The sequence below is a fragment of the Camelus bactrianus genome, chromosome X (genome assembly GCF_048773025.1).
Source record: "Camelus bactrianus isolate YW-2024 breed Bactrian camel chromosome X, ASM4877302v1, whole genome shotgun sequence".
Classification (NCBI taxonomy): domain Eukaryota; kingdom Metazoa; phylum Chordata; class Mammalia; order Artiodactyla; family Camelidae; genus Camelus; species Camelus bactrianus.
This window is the reverse complement of record NC_133575.1, coordinates 38,282,141-38,302,786: the sequence shown is the minus strand read 5'-3', so window position 1 is coordinate 38,302,786 and position 20,646 is coordinate 38,282,141. Positions and strand designations below refer to the sequence as shown.

General features: G+C 39.0%; 1 protein-coding gene across 1 annotated transcript; it reads right to left on the bottom strand.

The window, feature by feature from the left end:
• Positions 1–1,107: 1,107 nt before the first annotated feature.
• On the bottom strand, positions 1,108–16,944 carry LOC105079636 (uncharacterized). Its single transcript, XM_074359600.1, has 9 exons — positions 16,851–16,944; positions 14,010–14,101; positions 13,408–13,510; positions 11,749–11,840; positions 11,091–11,193; positions 8,920–9,011; positions 8,257–8,359; positions 3,739–3,859; positions 1,108–1,312 (listed from the first exon to the last, which is right to left on the bottom strand). The coding sequence occupies exons 2-8, from the start codon at positions 14,091–14,093 to the stop codon at positions 3,753–3,755; spliced, it is 684 nt and encodes a 227-aa protein (XP_074215701.1). The 5' UTR covers positions 14,094–14,101; positions 16,851–16,944; the 3' UTR covers positions 1,108–1,312; positions 3,739–3,752.
• Between the last annotated feature and the right edge of the window lie 3,702 nt (positions 16,945–20,646).

Here is a 20,646-nt window from a genome sequence, read left to right as displayed (position 1 = left end):
CTATGAGTCTATTTCTGGTTTACAAATAAGTTCATTTGTACCTTTTTTTAAGATTCCAGATGAAAGTGATATGTGATATTCGTCTTTCTCTGAAAGACTTACTTCACTTTGCAGAACAATCTCTAGGTCCATCTGGGTTGTAGAGTGATAACTTGTAACTTTCTGTGTACAGAAGATCAGTGTCAGCACAGAAACAGGAGCAGGTAGCTTTTAGAGTGACAGCATCATTAGAGGCATCTTGCAGGGGAGATGGGCACCTCCCAAAGCTGGAAGAGATGGGAACATGCAGATGCGCCTTCTGTCTCTGCCTTTTCAGCAGGGATCCAATCTTAAGAGAGAGAAGCAATCCAGAAACAAGTGATCACAAGAAAGCCTGGCCCTACATTACTCACAGCCTTGCAGCTCCAGAGAACAGAAAAAGAGATTTTACACCCCAAGCCTGTGTGAAGCTAGCATAAACTTGATACTAAGTCCCAGAAAGAGAGTAGATAAAATAAAAGTATAGGCTAGTGTCACTCATGCGAATATACATAAAAATCCTAAACAAATTATTAGGGCATAGATTACTCATGACCAAAGTGTCTTTACCTTAGGAATATAACGTTGGCTTAAAACATGGAAACGTACCGCTGTAATTCAACACATTAACTGACTGACAGAGAGAAAAAAATCTTATGATCTCAAAAAATGTACTTCTAGTGTTTGATCAAATTCGACATATATTCAAGATGAATACTCTAAGCAAACTAAGAATAAATGAATTTACTCTGATAAAGTGTATCTGCCGAAAAAGGCACATTAAACATCATGGTGAAATGTTGAAAATTTTCCATTTCTCATCAGGGCTAAGGCAAGGATGTCCACTATCACCAGTTCTATTGACCGTAATTGTAGTGGAGGGTCTGCCCGATGACATAAAATGAGAAAAGGAAATAACAGCTATACTGTTTACAATGGCAGGAACAAAACTGTTATTCTTATTCAAAGATGATATGATTTGCATGTTGAAAATTACATAAAGATAAACCTTAGGAATTAAACATACTTAGCAAGATTGCTGGGTAGAAAAAAACGCAATATACAAAAATTATGTCTCTCTACACTAGATCAAACAAAATATAAAATTTCCAAAACAGGAACAATTTTCAACAGCATCAAATACCTAGGAATAAATTTAACAAAAGATGTGCAAGAATTCTTTGGACAAAACTGCAAAACTTTATTGAGAGAATGTGAACAGGTACATTTCCAACACAATAACAGCCTACATGGTTACAGCTTGTCTTCAATTAAACCTGTGGTTTCCCTTCACCTGTAAGATAACATAACATTTGGATATATTAGTTAAAATTTTGTTAGATGGCACTAAAGCATACAGAGGACACTACAGTTTCAGTTTTATAACATGGACTAAAACCAGAACCCTAAGGGTGACCCTTGGCTTATATCCAGTTAAACCTCTGCAGAGACTCTGAAGGTAGACTTTCAGACACATTAACAGTATTTGCTAAACACATCACTCTTTCTAGTGGTACAGAGAAACAAGTCGACTGTTCAACTTCAGAACTCACTGAACCCAATGCTTCTGTTGCGAGGTAGTTTTAAGTGGAAAGCAACATTTTTTTTATACTTTTGGTAAAAATCAAAACAAGTGAAACACCTAGGAAACAGAAGGAATTTTTAAAATTTCATATAAATGCGTTGACTTGAATAACATTCTGAATATAGGATATCTAAAACAGTAACATCACACTTAGAATTGCTTAAATGAAATAAAGAGAAAGGCTAGTATTGCATTTGTTTCGGCTCCGTCTGTGGAAAAGTGCAAAACTGTTTCTAGGAGCTAGCGTAAGTCACCCTTATGTGGTAGTAGGTTAACCATTTGTCCCTGTTTTCATCCATACTCCTGCTGTAATTATGAACGGTGGCTCTTTACATTCTTAAAAGCACTCCAGTTTGTATAATGTATCAAATAGTTCCACTAGTTTTAAGTCAGTACCATCAAAGGTAACATCAAATTGTGAAGGAAAATAGTACCGTTTCTCACAGCCTGGAACAAAGACAGAAAGTGGGGTGGAAAAAAGGGGGAAAAACCTGGAAAGCCATATGTACACATAGAAAGGTAAAGAGAGACAGATAACATACTCCATATCTGCTTGCGTCTTTTTCGTGTTCCTTATTAGGTATACTTGGCCTTCTGTCTACTCTCTGCAAGACTCTCTAAACTAGTGGATCTTCTACTCACAAATATTTTCTAAAAGAGCAAGCTCTTTGATTTACTGATTACTTGGATTATTTTTCCTTTTCCTAATGCTCACACTTTAAGCATTTTCTTAAGACTCTCTTTCCTTTTCCCTTAGGTCTACACTTTTTTGACCTTGGATTATTTTTTATATTGGACGCACATGTAATTTATAATCTTTTCCTTTTTTAATAGCATATGTATTGAAGGCTATGATCTTCCCATGAGTACATTTTAACCATATTCAATAGGTTCCTGAAAGTAGCCTGAAAACTATCTTTTAATGTAAAGAGTTTGGAATGGGCCAGGAATGCAGTGAAAGGCATTTTACTTCCTAAACATCAAGTGCTTCCTTTAAATTCAGAAGCTATGTAATTAATAGTTGGTAATCTGCAAAACACACACGTAAGACACACTTAACTTGATTACTCAGGAAGTACTTGAGCTATGGTCTTTGCATTTCAATCTTACCAACCTGATACCTCGGGGCGCAAAATTTTCATGCCACATGTCACATGGTTAGAGATGATTATATCATAGTGCCTGCATTTTCTTAGGAAGACTGGCTCATTAAGACTGACAGTGGACAGTGGGATAGAAAGTGTGCTAAGCATATGCATCCTGCACCCGCCTTGAGCATCACTGACTATCTGCACTTTCTCTACCTGATCAGACATAGAGACTAGAAACTAGATTGTCTCTTGAAAGTTTAGTATTTAGTCATTTGAGGCTTCATTTGGGGAAGGATTTAAAATGCAACTGTTCACATTTTTGTTACATATATGTCAATAAAAACTGGAAGGAAAAAAAGACAAAATGCAATTGTCCTTGGAGAGCCAGAGAATTCAGAATTTGACAGAATCTGAGGACGGGCCTTCAGAACCCCTACAGAACAACCGTCAAGCAAAGTGTGCCTTTTCTGAGTAGTGAGCAAACCTCCATTCAGAGTTTGATGATTTATGATATATAAAATCATGTATCTTTGTGTACAATGCAACAGAAACAGACTATGCAAAAATCAGACCTGAAAATGATTTTTAAATATCTGATTTGAATTCACTATTTTTATAAGAGCAAAGATGGGTTTGGAAGTTAAAGGCCCAGAGTCACAGAAATTGGGTTAGAGCTGGTACTGGAACCTACTTCAAGGCTTCAGCATATGTCATACAAACTGATGTGTGTTACAAATGCACTACGTGTATGTTAAACGCAGAACTCTACAAAAGCACATGAAAATTAACAACTGTTGGTTAAAGGACTCATACTTAAAAGTAAGAAAATATTTTCATCTTATAATTCAGTATGGCTTTAACCAAATTTGTTTCTATACCTGATAGTCCAGTAAGTCAGGCACTTAAGGTCGAAACTACATTTCAAATCATCTTTCTAAGTGAACTCTGCTCTAAACGAACAGTACTGTTACCCCTGTATCATTACAAATAGAATATTGTGGAAAACAGACACCCTATAATTTGCACACTTAATGGAGAACATACCTGCTTCTGGCATTTTAAAAGGGCTCTGCCTTTGGCAGTCTCTTCCCATTAACACCACGATCATGCTCACGCCCAGTCTCTGGCTCAGCCACTTCCCATTGATCAGCTTCCGGGACAGGCCCTTGCAAATAAAAAGTTGATCAATTTAAGAACTGAAACATGAGATACGAATAAGAGTGGATAATATTCATTCCTTCACTGTTCACGAAATAAAAGTCTTAGGCTCGTGTGGAAACAAATGTGATGCTGAAGAACCACAAGAGCATTATTTCAGGAGTCTGTTACCAGAAACTAAGAAACCAGGTGAGTTAACTGTACTATTCAGGGTTTCATTATCCTCTTCCTTTCCCAAGACTGCCCTCACACAACTTAGGTGCTCCCTTTGTACCTGTCTGTGTTATACGTGTGACTGTACTTATCAGTGATTTGTTTGGGTCTCTGACTAGACTGTGAGCTCAAGGTTGAAACCATGTCTCTCAGTTCACTCAGCATTTTACACGGAATGATTAAACACTAAGTGTTGAGGAGGGGAGAAAGACTCAAACAATACCTCAAATTGATTAACATTCTGCAAACCAACTGGTCTATCCTCTTCAAAATGTCAGTGTCATGAATGACAGAAAAACTGAAGAATTATTCCAGACGAAAGAAGACTAAATAGACATGACAACTAAATGCAATGCATGATCCTGGACTGGACTCTGGATCAAAAGCAAAATTCTATCAAGGGAAGTATAGGGACAACTGGGGAAATCTGAGTATACACTGAGAAAATTTTAATGATTGCATTTTCCTATGGTCGAATTTCCCGATTTAGGACAGTGATTAGCCAAGAGAATGACTTTTTCTTTCTTCTAAGGCTATATATATACACTAATATACTTAGGCTAAAGGGTCATAACAGTTCAAACTTTATCTAAATGACTCAGTCTTAATAATAACAAACATATCAATAAGTGTGTATGTGTGTGTATACATATACAAACACGGGGAGGGGAGAGGGAAGAGGATATGAAACCAATGTGGTAAAAATTTAATACTTGGTAAATTGAGGTGAAAATAGATGAGTTAACTGTACTATTCTTGCAACTTTTCTGTAAATTTTATGTTTTTTGGGAATATAAAGGAAAACTTAAAGTGAATACTTGACAACTACATTGTACTTGAGGAAGACAAGGGGTTCTTTTGTTTGTTTGTTTGTTTGTTTGGAAGGGGGAGGTAATTAGACTCATGTATTTATTCTTAGAGGAGGTACTGGGGATTGAACCCAGGACCTCATGCAGGCTAAGCATGCGCTGAATCACTTGAGTTATACCCTCCCCCCTACTTTGTTTTTCATAGTGCTTAAAAAACACATACCAGGACTTTCTGACTCCAGAACTGTGAGAAGTAGATGTCTGTTTATAAGCCTCCCACAAAAAAACCACTCAACATAAAATTTACCATCTTAAACATTTTTAAGTGTACACTTTAGTAAGGAGTTGTTTTTGCATCAGCAGCAGCAACTAGGAATGGACTTTACATATTTATTTTCCTGTATTACGAAACCTTTATTTTAATTGTCAATCTAAGAATAAGCCACAATAGAAGTATCGTTTCTGTATTATGCTGTAGTGCAATGAAAACAGTGAACATCAGCTATGTACAAAGTCTTAAGTCCACGCCATGAATAGGATATCAATTAAATTTAAACATAATTTTCTGAAGGAATAGCTGAATGGATGTGTAGGACTATGACAAACCTTAGACTTGTGACACCCACCCTATATGGGAGTAAACAGAAATTTAGTTTATTAAAATAAACTAAAGTTATAGGAATAAACCTAACCAAAGAGTTGATAGATTATACACAGACAACTAAAAAACACTGATTAACACAATTAAAGATGGCTTAAAGAAATGGAGAGATATCCCAAGTTCTTGGATTGGAAGAATTAATATTGTTAAAATGGACATACTACCCAAAGCAATCTACAAATATCATGGGATCCCTATCAAATTACTCAGGACGTAGAATAAACAATCACAGAAGTAGAACAAACAATCCGAAAATTTATAGAGACTCACAGGAGACCCAGAATTGCCAAAGCAATACTGAAGAAAAAGAACGAAGCTGGACGAATAACCCCCCCAAACCTCAGACAAGAATACTGGGTTACAGGAATCAAAACAACACGGTATTGGCATAAAAACAGACACGTGGATCAATGGAACAGAACAGAGAGCCCAGAAATAAACCTACACACTTATGGTCAATTAATCTTTGACAAAGGAGGCAAGAATATATAATGGAGAAAAGACGGCCTCTTCAGCTAGTGGTGTTGGGGAAGCTGCACAGCCGCATGTAAATCAACGATGTTACAAAACTCCCTCACCATGTACACAAAAATAAACTCAGAATGGCTTAAAGACTTAAACATAAGACAAAACACTATAAACCTCCTAGAAGAAAACATACACAAAACATTCTCAGACATAAATCATAGCAATGTTCTCCTAGGAGAATCAACCCAGGCAACAACAACAAAAAAGGAAATATAAAGAAATGGGATCGAACGAAACATATAAGCTTTTGCACAGCAAAGGAAATTTATGGAATAGAAAAAATATGTGCAAACAATGTGACTGACAAGAACTTAATTTCCAGAATATATAAAGAGCCCATACAACTCAGTAACAAAAAAACCCAAACAACTCAATCAAGAAATGGGCAGAAGGCCTAAACAAACATTTCTCCAATTAAGACATACAAATTGCCAATAGGTATGAGAAGAATGCTAAATGTTGCTAACGATCAGAGAAATGCAAATTAAACCACAGTGAGGTGTCATCTCACACCAGTCAACGTGATCATCATTCAAAAGTCCACAAATGATAAATACAGCAGGTGTGTAGACAAAAGGGAACCCTCCTCACCTGCTGGTGGGAAGGTAATTTGATGCAGCCACTATGGAAAACAGTATGGAAATTCCACAACAAATTAAAAATAGACTTACCCTATGATTCAGCAATCCCACTCCTGGGCATATATTCAAACGAAATTCTAATTTGGATGCACACACCCCAATGCTCATAGGAGCACTATTTACAATAGCCAAGACATGGAAGCAACCTAAATGTCCATCGACAGATGATTAGAAAAAGAAGATGTGCAATATATACAAAATGGAATACTACTCAGCGCAAAAGACTGAAATAATGTCATATGCAGCAACATACGTGGCCCTGGAGAATGTCATTCCAAGTGAAGTAAGCCAGAAAGGGACAGAGAAATATCATATGATATCACTGATATGTGGAATCTAAAAAAATGACATAAATGAGCTTATTTACAAAACAGAAACAGAGAGACATAGAAAACAAACAAATGGTTACCATGGGGAAAGGCGAGGTGGAGGGATAAACTGGCAGTTTTGGATTTCCAGATATTAACTACTACATATAAATAAAACAGATAAACAGGGTCCTACTATACAGCACAGGGAACTATGTTCAATGCTTTTTAATAGACTATAATGAAAAAATGTGAAAACTTATACACATAACTGAATCACTATTCTTTACACCAGAATTTAACACAACATCACAAATCGATTACACTTCAGTTAAAATGAAATACTAACGCTATATTTAGGTCCAAAGGTCCTCTATGCAACATTCCACAAATGAAACCCATGTAGAAAAGAGTACCAAAATTAATAGCAAAATTATTTATTAATAACAGCAAATATAGTGTCTAGCAGTGAGCATAAAGGAAATGGGGTAGAAAGAAATGAATCTACATAGTTGTCTGTTACATTCTAGAATCCTTTAACAGTGGCCTGAGTTATACAAATGTTTTGTTTCAAAATACTACATATCCAGGAAAAATAGTTTGTCTCATGTTGATCGGATAATTCAACTTTGGATTTTTCTAACCATAGAAGGATTTAACCACCTTTTAAAAGGTGGATTAAGATCATATAAAACCAGCTACTTGTACGCAAGTATCCTAAATTATCTAGCCTTTATCAAACTTACCATTTAACAATATCAATTAAAGAAACAGTGACCATCATTCATGATTCATTTCTGATGTCTGTATCCAACTCCATTGAACCATCTGCTCCTGGGCCAAAACTGATCTCAATTATAGTACCATCATCTGACTTTTAAGCAGAATCATTCACCTTTATTTACGATAAAATAGGTGGCAGGAAGACACAAAGTTTAGTATGAAATACAAATTTTGTATTCAATATTCAACTGCTCTCTGATAAACAAGATCCGTGTGCCTCAATTTTCTCATTTATTAAGGGGCGGGAAATTTATTCTACTGAAGGATTGTGCTAAGCTGCAAACTACATGCTCTTCACTTTTCCAGTCAATTCTCAGGTAGTGTTTGAGATCCCTTTCTGCTGTTTCCTTTACTTCTGTTATTGGCATCTCAACATGCATGAGACATACAAGTACACACACACACATACACACACCTAAACACACCCACCCACAAGAGGCATTCCTCTCCTTTCCCTTCACCTTCCACTGCAGATGCTCCTTCATCCTTTTTCTCTTCACCAGGTCTAATGTCTTGACTTGTAGTTGGTGGCTCCCATTCTTGAGGTTGCTTATCACTGTGGGCCTACACATATGTGTGTGTAAATTAAAAAGTTTAGTTACTAACACATGCCAACAACATAAATATACACAATACAGAGATATATTTGACTATCAGTAAATCAAAACATATTTCTCCAATACTATTGGGTATAATTTTTCTTTATAAACTTACTTTTCCCACGGTGATGCTACTCCAAGGAAAGTTACTAGCAGTTTAGAAGCTATTTTAATGTATGTTGGGAAGGATGTGTGCGATTGGTTGTTAATAAGCTTGAGAAGGAAGTCATCAGGGAATGACTGTATCCCAGGGAATATAACAGTATCCATCCAGGCAACACCAGAACGTCATCCTCCTGGATCAACGTTCTGTATCACACAGAAGACTTTTCAAGGTATATCTGTATTGGTTCCTCAACTTTTCACAAAAATTAATTTCTACAAAAAAAAATCAACTGTTTTATTTATTTATTTGTCGATGTAATGCGGATTGTACCCAGGATGTTGTACATGTTAAGCACACACTTTACCACTGAGCTATACCACTCCCCCCTGAAAAAAAAAATCAATTGTTAAAACACTTACAACCACAGGCTCAACTGGATTGACACATGCTTGATCATAACTTCTTTTCCTAAGTCTGTATGTTGACTTTACTCTCCGAAAGATATTTCCCACTGAAAATAAAACATTGTGCTTTGGAAAATGCATTTAAGAGGATAATTATATCTGAACACTTTCATGGCCAAATGGTGATGCACACTAATTTTTGAATTTTGAAAATAAGTCTCAGGTAATTTAATTGTGTGTGCTTTCCAATCACACCACATCTGGCAACTTGCAAAAGCAATTGTTTATGTCATGCCCAAGCTGACAGAAAAATCACCGTAAGACACATGGGAAAAGACAAGAAAACATTTCTGAAAGGGTTGGGTTTCACAACGTGATTCACCATCATGGAGATATTTAAGAAAATACCACTACAGAAAATGGCTATTATCAAAAAGTGGAAAGACAACAAGTGTTGGGGAGGATGTGGAAAAAAGGAAATCCTTACCCACTGTGGCTGGGAATGCAAGTTCCTGCAGCCACTGTGGAAACAGTAGAGGTGTCTCAAAAAAATACAAATAGAACTACCATAATGACTTAGCAATTCCACTCCTGAGTATCTATTGAAAAGAAAGAAAAACACTAATTCAAGAAGATACGTGCACCCCAATGTTCATACCAGCACTACTTACAACTGCCAAGATATGGAAGCTACCTCAATGTTATCGACAGACAAAGGGATAAAGAAGATGTGGTGTATATATATATATATATATATATATATATATATATATAGAGAGAGAGAGAGAGAGAGAGAGAGAGAGAGAGAGAGAGAGAGAGAGGGAGGGAGGGAGGGAGGGAGACAATGGAATACTACTCATCAATAAAAAATGAAATAATGTCATATGCAGCAACATAGATGGCCCAGGAGAATGTCATTCCAAGTGAAGTAAGCCAGAAACAGAAAGAAAAATATAATATGATATCACTGATATGTGGAATCTTTTTAAAATGACATAAATGAGCTTATTTACAAAACAGAAACAGACTCACAGACATAGAAAACAAACATATGGTTACCATGGGGAAAGGCGAGGTGGAGGGATAAACTGGGAGTTCCGGATTTGCAGATAGTAACTATTATATATAAATAAAACAGGTAAACAAGGTCCTACTGTACAGCACAGGGAACTATACTCAATACTTTGTAATAGCTTATAATGAAAACATATAGAAACGTATATACATAATTGAATCACTATGATTTATACCAGAAATTAGCACAACATTGCAAATCGACTACTTTTAATTAAAATAAATTAAGCTATATATAGGTCCAAAGGACCTGTATGCAACATTCCACAAATGAAACTCATATAGAAAAAAGTACCAAAATTATTTATGAATATCAGCAAATATACTGTCTAGCAGTGAGCATAAAGGTAATGGGGTTGAAAGAAATGAACCGACATTGTTGTGAGTAACAATCTGGAATCCTTTAACAGTGGCCTGAGTTATACAAATGTTTTGTTTCAAAATACTAGATATCCAGGAAAGATAATTTGTCTCATGTTAATCTTAGAATAATTGACCTGTGGATTTTTCTGACCATAGAAGGATATGACCACCATTTAAAAGCTGCATTAAAGTCATATGAAACCAGCTATTTGTATGCCAGTATTCTGAATTATCCAGCTGTTATCAAACTTGCCATATAAAAATTTCAATTAAAGAAACAGGAGCCGTCACTCATGTCTCATTTCAGAACTCTCTATCATACTCCATTAACTATCAACTCTTGGGCCAAAACAGCTAAATTATACTACAGACATTTTTGTTTTAAGCAAAATCATTCATCTTTTTTTTTTTTTTCAGGAAAACAGGTGGCAGGAAGACACAAATTTTGGCATGAAATACAAATTTTGTATTCAATACTCAACTACTCTCTGATAAAAAAAGATCTGTGTGTCTCAATTTTCTCATTTATAAAGGGGGGGATTTATTCTAGTGAAGGATTGTCCTAAGCTGCAAACTACATGCTCTTCACTTTTCCAGTCAATTCTCAGGGAGTGTTTGAGATCCCTTTCTGCTGTTTTCTTTCCTTCTGTTATTGGCATCTCAACATGCATGAGACATACACATACACACACACATACACACACACAAACACCCCCCCCAGGAGGCATTCCTCTTCCCTTTTCCTTCACCTTCCACTGCAGATGCTCCTTCATCCTTTTTCTCTTCACCAGGTCTAATGTCTTGACTTGTAGTTGGTGGCTCCCATTCTTGAGGTTGCTTATCACTGTGGGCCTACACATATGTGTGTGTAAATTAAAAAGTTTAGTTACTAACACATGCCAACAACATAAATATACACAATACAGAGATATATTTGACTATCAGTAAATCAAAACATATTTCTCCAATACTATTGGGTATAATTTTTCTTCATAAACTTACTTTTCCCATGGTGATGCTACTCCAAGGAAAGTTACTAGCACTTTAGAAGCTATTTTAATCTATGTTCGGAGGGATGTCTGCAGTCAGTTGTTAATAAGCATAAGAAGGAAGTAATCAGTTATATTTCCAGGGAATATAACAGTATCCATCCAGGCAACACCAGAACATCATCCCCCTGGATCAACGTTCTGTATCACACAGAAGACCTTTCAGGGTATATCTGTATTGGTTCCACAACGTTTTACAAAAATTAATTTCTACTAATAAAAACATAAAATGTTTTATTTATTTATTAATGGAGGCAATAAGGATTGTACGCAGGACGTTGTACATGTTAAGCACACACTCTACCGCTGAGCTATCACTAACCCCCTCCCCCCAAAAATCAATTGTTAAAACACTTACAACCACAGGCCCAACTGGATTGACACATGGTTGATCATAACTTCTTTTCCTAGGTCTGTATGTTGACTTTACTCTCCGAAAGATATTTCCCACTGAAAATAAAATATTGTGCTTTGGAAAATGCATTTAAGAGGATAATTATATCTGAACACTTCCATGGCCAAATGGTGATGCACACTAATTTTTGAATTTTGAAAATAAGTCTCAGGTAATTTAATTGTGTGTGCTTTCCAATCACACCACATCTGCCAACTTGTAAAAGCAATTGTTTATGTCATGCCCAAACTGACAGAAAAATCACCATAAGGCACAAGGGAAAAGACAAGAAAACATTTCTGAAATGGTTGGCCCTGGAGAATGTCATTCTAAGTGAAGTAAGCCAAAAAGAGAAAAAAAAAATACCATACGATATCACTTATATATGGAATCTAAAAAAATAACACAAATGTGCTTATTTACAAAACAGAAACTGACTCCCAGACATAGAAAACAAACTTCTGATTTCCATGGGGAAAGACGAGGTGGAGGGATATACTGGAAGCTCTGGATTTGCAGACAGTAACTACTATATATAAATGAAACAGATGAACAAGGTCCTAATGTGCAGCACAAGCAACTATATTCAATGTTTGTAACAGTCTTTAACTAAAAAATATGAAAATTTATATACATAACTATACACATCACTAGGCTTTACACCAGAAATTAACACAACTTTGCAAATTGATTACACTTCAATTAAAAAGAAAAACTAACGCTATATTTAGGTCCAAAGGTCCTCTATGCAACATTCCACAAATGACACCCATGTAGAAGAAAGTACCAAAATTAATACCAAAATTATTTATGAATAACAGAAAATATACTGTCTAGCAGTGAGCATAAAGGAAATCGGGTAGAAAGAAATGAACTGGCATTGTTGTGAGTTACAGTCTAGAATCCTTTAACAGTGGCAGGAATTATGTAAATATTTTGTTTCAAAATACTAGATATCCAGGAAAAATAATTTGTCTCATGTTAATCTTAAAATAACTAATCTTTTGATTTTTCAGACCATAGAAGTATACACTCATCTTTTAAAAGCTGCATTAATTTCATATAAAACCAGTTACTTGTATGCCAGTATCCTGAATTATCCAGCTTTTATCAAACTAATCATTAAAAATATGAATTAAAGAAACAGTGGCCATCATTCATGATTCATTTCTGAAGTCTCCATCCTACTCCACTGACCTATCTACTCCTGGGCGAAAACAGAGCTAAATATAGTACACACATTTGAGCTTGAAGCAAAATCATTCACCTTTTTTTTTTACAGTAACATAGGTTGCAGGAAGACACAAACTTTGGAATGAAATACGAATTTTGTCATCAACAATCAAGTGCTCTCTAATAAACATGACCCCTGAGCTTCACTTTTTGAATTTAAAAAATGGGGAGATTTATTCTAGTGAAGGATTGCCTGAAGCTGCAAACTATACTCTCTTCAATTTTCCAGCCAATTCTCAGGCAGTGTTTGAGATACATTTCTGCTGTTTTCTTTCTTTCTCTTACTGGCATATCACCATGTATGAGACATACTTATACACAACACACACACACACACACAACCCCCCCACCCCGACACACAAGAGGCATTCCTCTTCCATTTCCCTTCACCTTGAGCTGAAGATGCTCCTTCATCCTTTTTCTCTTCACCAGGTCGAATGTCCTCACTTGAAGTTGGTGGCTCCCATTCTTGAGGTTGCTTATCACCGTGGGCCTACACATATGTGTGTGCAAATGAAAAGTTTTGTTACCAGTACATGTCAATGACATAAATATACAGAATACAGAGATATATTTGACTATAAGCAAATCTAAAAATATTTCTCCAATACTACTTGGCATATTTATTTTTAATAAACTGACTATTCCAACAGAGATGCTACTCTAAGAAAAGTTACAAGGATTTTGGAAGTTATTTTACTTAATGTGGGAGGGATGTGTGAATTCGTTGTTTATAAGCATGCGAAGGAAGTCATCATTTCTACTGCCAGGGGATATAACGGCATCCATCAAGACAACACCAGAATGTCATCCTCCTGGATCAACGTTCTGTGTCACACAGAAGACCTTTCAAAGTGCGTCTGTACTAGTTCATTCATTTACTGATGGAAGTACTGGGGATTGAACCCAGGACATTGTACATATTAATCACCCACTCTACCACTGAGCTGTACCCCTCCCCCACCAAAAAAATCAACTGTTAAAACACTTACAACCACAGGCTCAACAGGATTGTCACATTGTTCATCATAACCTCGTTTCTTAGGTTTGTATGTTGACTTTCTGCTCCAACTCATATTTCCCACTGAAAATAAAATATTGTGATTTGGAAAATGCATTTAGTAGAATAAATATAATTGAACACTTCCATGCCCAAATGGTGATGCACACTGATTTTTGAATATTGAAAATAGTTTGAAAATAAGTCTAAAAGTAATTTTATTCTGTGTGCTTTCCAATCACACAAAATGTGGAAACTTGCAAAAGCAATTGTTTATGTCATGCCCAAGCTGACAGGAAAATCAACATAAGGCACCTGGGAAGAGAAGAGCACATTTCTGAAAGAGTTTGCTTTCAGAAGTTGACTTATCATCATAGAGATATTTATGAACATATCACTAGAGAAAACGGCTATTATCAAAAAGTCAAAAGTCAACAGGTGTTGGGGAAGATGTGGAAAAAAGGAAACCCTTGCCCACTGTGGCTGGGAATGTAAATTGCTGCAGCCATTGTGGAAACCATAGAGGTGTCTCAAAAAACTACAAATAGAACTACCACAATGACTTAGCAATTCGACTCCTGAATATCTATTCAAAAAATAAAAATAAAAACACTATTTCAAAAAGATACACGCACCCCAATGTTCATACCAATACTATTTCCAACTGCCAAGATATGGAAGCAAGCTAAATGCTCATCAACAAACAAAGGGATAAAGAAGATGATGGTGTACACACACACACACACACACACACACACACACACACACACAATGGAATACTACTCAGACATGAAGAAGAATGAAACTTTGCCATTTGCAATAATATGGATGGGCTTGCACATGTTACGCTAAGTGAAATAAGTTAAACAATGAAAGGTAAATGCTGTATGACATTGCTTCTATGTGGAATCTAGAAAACAGAACTAGTCAATATAAAAAAAAAAAAGCAGATTCACCGAAATAGAGAAAAACTAGTGGTGACTAGGGGGGAGAAGGAATGGAAGAGGGGCAATGTACAGGGGGAAGAGTAAGAGCTACAAATTATTAGGTATAAAATAAGCTACAAGGACATATTGTACAACACGAGGAATAGAGCCAATACTCTATAATAACTTTAAATAGATTATAACCTTTAAAAATATGATTCACTATATTTTACATCTATAACTTAGCTAATACTGTGCATCCCCTATGCTTATATTAAAAGAAAAAGAAATTACCACTAGAGAATTAATACTTGAGTAACTACCATTTTTGGCACACTCTCATTTATTAAGGTCTTTCTCGGTCCCCCTCAATCACATTTTATTGGAACACAAAGCCACACTTGTTCCTTTACAAACTGTATCCGGCTAATTTTGCACTAAAACGGCAGGGTTGACTGGTGGCAATAAAAACTCTGTGTAGCACTCTCTTACCTGGCACAATGCTCAGTGCACTACAAATCTCAGGACACAGTCAAAACCACACATCCATCCGTTTCTAGGCTTTTCCTCTACCGTCACCTTGTCCCCTGTCCCTACCCAGGGGCCCCAGTGGCGACTTCGGATTCTCTGCACTGTCGGCACTTTCAGTGTCTCCAGGACACAGATTCCGCAAATAATGCCCTCAAGGCTCAACCCGTCTTCACCCGACTCCCTACCGTCTGCCTCCCACTGTCCCCCTGTTCCCACTGCCACCTCGATAGCCATGGAGGCAGTGACATCTGTGAGAAGGACGACGACCTCGAAAAACGTTCTCCTCCAAGGCCACAGATCGCACCGCCCGAAGCCCGCTGACTCCCGCTCATACGCACACACACTTCAACTCCCGGCAGGATGGACCTGTGACCTAACAGGTGACCGTAGCCGAGTAGAAACAGCCTCCATTCGGACAGCCCAGCACCCACAACGCACTGCAAACGCTGCACGACGAGGGACGGGGAGGCGAGCAGTAACGAGCATGTGCACCAACTCCATCTTGTGCCGCGTGGGCCGGTTTCCCGCCCTCCACGGGACCCCACCGAGATTCCCAGATCTCTGCTCTGTGGACAGTTCCTGGTGCCTCCAGGGCTCAGATAACACAAATAACGCCCCCAAGAGTCACCCCATCTTCACCTGACCATCTCCCCTCAACCACCGAACATTCTCCCATGTACCAGGCCCGCCACCACGACAGCAATGGCTGTCGCCACACCTGTGAGGACAACGACCTCGAGGACCCACTTCTTCATAGTCTGCAGATTACACCACCTCCTGCTGCCGCCCCCATCCGCACAAAGCCCGCTAGCTCCCCCTTACACGAATGCACACTTAAACTCCCGGCAGGACAGATCTGTGGACCTATACCAGCTGATCGCAGCCGAGTAGAAACAGGCCAGACAGTGAGACGTGTTGCTAACACTTCAGCACCCAGAACAAGCTGCACAAGCTACACGACGAGGGACGATGGGAGGCGAGCAGTAACGAGCATGCGCACTGTCTCTCTCCTGTGCTGCGTGGGCCGGTTTCCCCGCCCTCCACGGGACCCCACCAGGATTCCCGGATCTCTGCCTGTGGACAGTTCCTGGTGCCTCCAGGGCTCAGATAACACAAATAACACCCCCAAGAGACATCCCATTTTCATCTGACCCCCACCCCTCAACGGCCCACCATCTTTCCTTATCCCAGCCCTGCCACCAGGACAGAAATGGCTGTTGCCACACCTGTGAGGACAACGACTTCAAGGACCCTCCTCCTCAGAGGCCACAGATCGCACAATGACCCCCCGCAGCCCCGATCCATGAAAAGCCTGCTAGCTCCCCATCACACTCACGCACACTTAAACTCCCGGCAGGACGGATCTGTGGACCTACCAGGAGATTGCAGCCGAGTAGAAACAACCCAGACGGTGAGACGCGATGTGCACAGCTCCGCACCCAGAACGCGTCGCACACGCTGCACGCCGAGGGCCGATGGAAAGGCGGGCAGCCCCGGGCATGCGCACTGTGTCTTGCCTCAGCCGCGTGAGCCGGTTTCCCCGCCCTCTAGGGGCCCCCACCGAGATTCCTGGATCTGTGCTCTGTGGCACTTCTGGTGCCTTCAGGGCTCAGATATGCAAATAATGCCCCCAAGAGTCACCCCTCCCCTGCACACCGTCCTCCCTTGTCCCAAGCCCACCATGAAGACCAGGCCTGTGGTGGCTGCCAGTAGAATGCCTGCTAAAATAGAAATGGCAATATACTCTACAGGATTTACACAAGACCGAGAATCGTAACCTATTATTCAAAATGCCCAGCGTGTGACTAAAAATTACTGAGAATACTCAAAAACCTAAAAAAAGAACAACCATATGACCTAGGAATTCCAATCGTCGATATATATCCAAAAGAAAAAAAAAACACAATAACTTGGAAAGATACGTGCACCCAATGTTCAGAGCAGCACTGTTTACAACTGCGAAGATATGGAAGCAACCTAACTGTCCATCAACAAACGGATAAAGAAGTGGTATATATATACGATGGAATACTACTCAGCCGTAAAAGAGAAGAAAATTTTGCCATTTGCAACAACATGGATGGGCTTGCAGCATATTGACCTAAGTGAAATCAGTTAAACATACAAAGACAAATACTGTATGATATCGCTTACATGTGGAATCTGAAAAATACAACCAGTAAATATAACAAAAAAGAAGCGGATTCACAGATAAAGCAAACAAACTACTGGTTACTTAGAAGAAGGAAGGGTGGAGGGGTAATATACTGGGGGAGGAGTAAGAACTACAAACTTGAGGTATAAAATAAACTACAGGGTTATATTGTACAACATGGCAAACATAGCCAATATTCCATAATAACTATAAACAGACTAAAACCTTTAAAAATGTGGATGACTATATTGTACACCTGTAACTCACCTAATATCGTACATCAACTATACTTAATTTAAAGGAAAAAGAAATTACCACTAGAGAGTTAATACTTGAGTAACTGCCATTTTTGGCACACTCATTTATTTAGTGCTTTCTCGGTTCCCCTCAATGAAGTTTTATTGGAACACAAAGCCACACTTGTTCGTTTACAAACTGTCTATGGCTATTTTTGTACTAAAACGGCAGCGTTGAGTGGTGGTAGTAAAAACTCTGTGTATCACTCTCCTCCCTGGTACTCTGCTCAGGGCACTGCTAATCTCAGGACACAATCAAAACCAAACATTGGTCCATTTCTAGGCCTTTCTTTACTGGCAGCTTGCCCACTGCCCCCTGCCCAGGGCCCCACTGCCTACTTCGGATTCTCTGCTGTGTCGGCAGTTTTCGGACCTCTGGGACACAGATACGTCAAATAATGCCCTCAAGAATCACCCCATCTTCATCCGACTCCCTACCCTCCACCGCCCACTGTCCCCCTATTCCAGCCGCCACCTTGAGAGCCATGACCAACATGACACCTGTGTAAGGACAACGACCTTGAGGACCCTTCTCCTCCAAGGCCACAGATTGCACCGTCCGAAGCCCGCTGGCTCCCCCTCTGATGCACGCACACTTAAACTCCCGGCAGCATGGATTTGTGGACCTACCAGCTGATCCCAGCCGAGAAGAAACACCCCAGACAGTGAGACGTGATGCAAACAGCTTGGCACCCAGAACACGTTGCAGACACTGCACACCGAGGGCAGATGGGAAGGTGTGCAGCTCTGGGCATGCGCACTGTGTCCTGCCTGAGCCACGTGGGCCAGTTTCCCCATCCCGCATGGGACCCCACCGAGATACCCGGATCTCTGCTCTGTGGACAGTTCCTGGTTCCTCTAGGGCTCAGATAACACAAATAACACCCCCAAGAGTCAACCCATCTTCATCTAACCTCCACCCCTCAACCACGCACCATCTTTCCTTGTCCCATGTCTGCCACCAAGACAGCAATGGTTGTCGCCACACCTGTGAGAACAACGACCAAGAGGACCCACCGCTTCATAGTCCACAGATCGCACCACTACCTGCCGCCACCCCGATCCGCACAAAGCCCGCTAGCTCCCCTTACACGAATGAGCACTTAAATCCCGGCAGGACAGACCTCTGGACCTACCAGCTGATCGCAGCCGAGTAGAAACAGGCCAGACAGTGAGACGCGAGGCGCACAGTTCGGCACCCAGAATGCGCTGCACACGCTACATGACGAGGGGCGATGGGAGGTGAGGAGTAACGAGCATGCGCCGTGTGTCTCTCCTGTGCCGCATTGGCCGGTTTCCCCGCCTCCCAGGCTGATCCCTGATGCCTCCAGGGCTCAGATACGCAATTAACGCCCCCAAGAGTCACCCCTCCCCTCCACCGCCCACCGTCCTCCCTTGTCCCAGCCGCACCATGAAATTGATGGCTGTGGTGGCTGCCAGTAGAATCCCTTCTGAAATAGAATTGGCAATATACTCCATAGGATTTACACAAGATCAAGAATCTCCTAACCTAACATTCACAGTGTCCAGTATATGATTAAAAATTACTCAGAATACTCAAAAAGCTAAAAACTGAACTACCACATGAGCTAGCAATTCCACTCCTCCGTATATATCCAAAAGAAACAAAAACACTAATTCAAAAAGATACATGCAGCCCAATGTTCGTAGCAGCACTATTTACAATTGCACAGCAATAAAAGCAACCTAAATGTCCACCAACAGATGACTGGATAAAGAAGCTATTTTATATATATATAGTGTCTATACAGATAGACATAGATAGATCTATATACATACATAAAGAATGGAATGCTACTCAGCCTTAAAACAGGACAAAATTTTGCCATTTGCAGCAACGTGGATGAACTTGGAGGTGATTATGTGAAATGTAATAAGTCTAACAGGGAAAATTCCGGACAATATCACTTATGTGTAGAAGCTAAAACATAAACCAGTGAATATAACCAAATACTAGAACCAGATATAGAGAACAAACTAGTGTTTACCAGTGGTAGGAGGGGCAAAATAGAAGTCAGACAGTAGGAGGAACACTCTGTTGGATGTAAGATATGCTCCAGGATGTACAACATGGGGAATAAGAGCCAATATTTTGTAATACCTGTAAGTGGAAAGTGACCTCTAATATTCTATTTAAAATTAAAGTAAAAATACTCAGACTATGAAAACAACAGGGAAATCTAAGCTCACATGGGAAAGAAAATCAATGCAGAAAAGAATGAAATGCTGGGATTATCTGACAACATCCTCAAAGCAGCTACTGTACAAATACTTCAACAAAGCAATCATGCTCACGTTTGAAACAAATGTAAAAACAGAAATACTTAACACCAAAACACATAGAGAGAGAGCTTATATTTCAAGAAAGAAATGGAAATTTTAGAAGGTGAAAATATGATAACCAAATAAAAATCTCACTGCATGAGTTTAATAGCAGAATGGAGATGAGAAAGTGAACTTGGAGACAGAACAATAGAAATTATTCAATCTGAACAATTCAGGAAAACAATTGATTGAGAGAAAAATGAACTACGTCTCAAGGACCTGTGGGAAAATACCAAAACATGTATACTTTTTATACAAAACATATATAATTTTCCTTCAGAAACCCAGGAAAAATGAAAGAATATGGAAATTAAAAATAAAATTTTTCAAGTAATAATTGCTGAAAACTACACAAATTTGGCAAAAGACATAAAC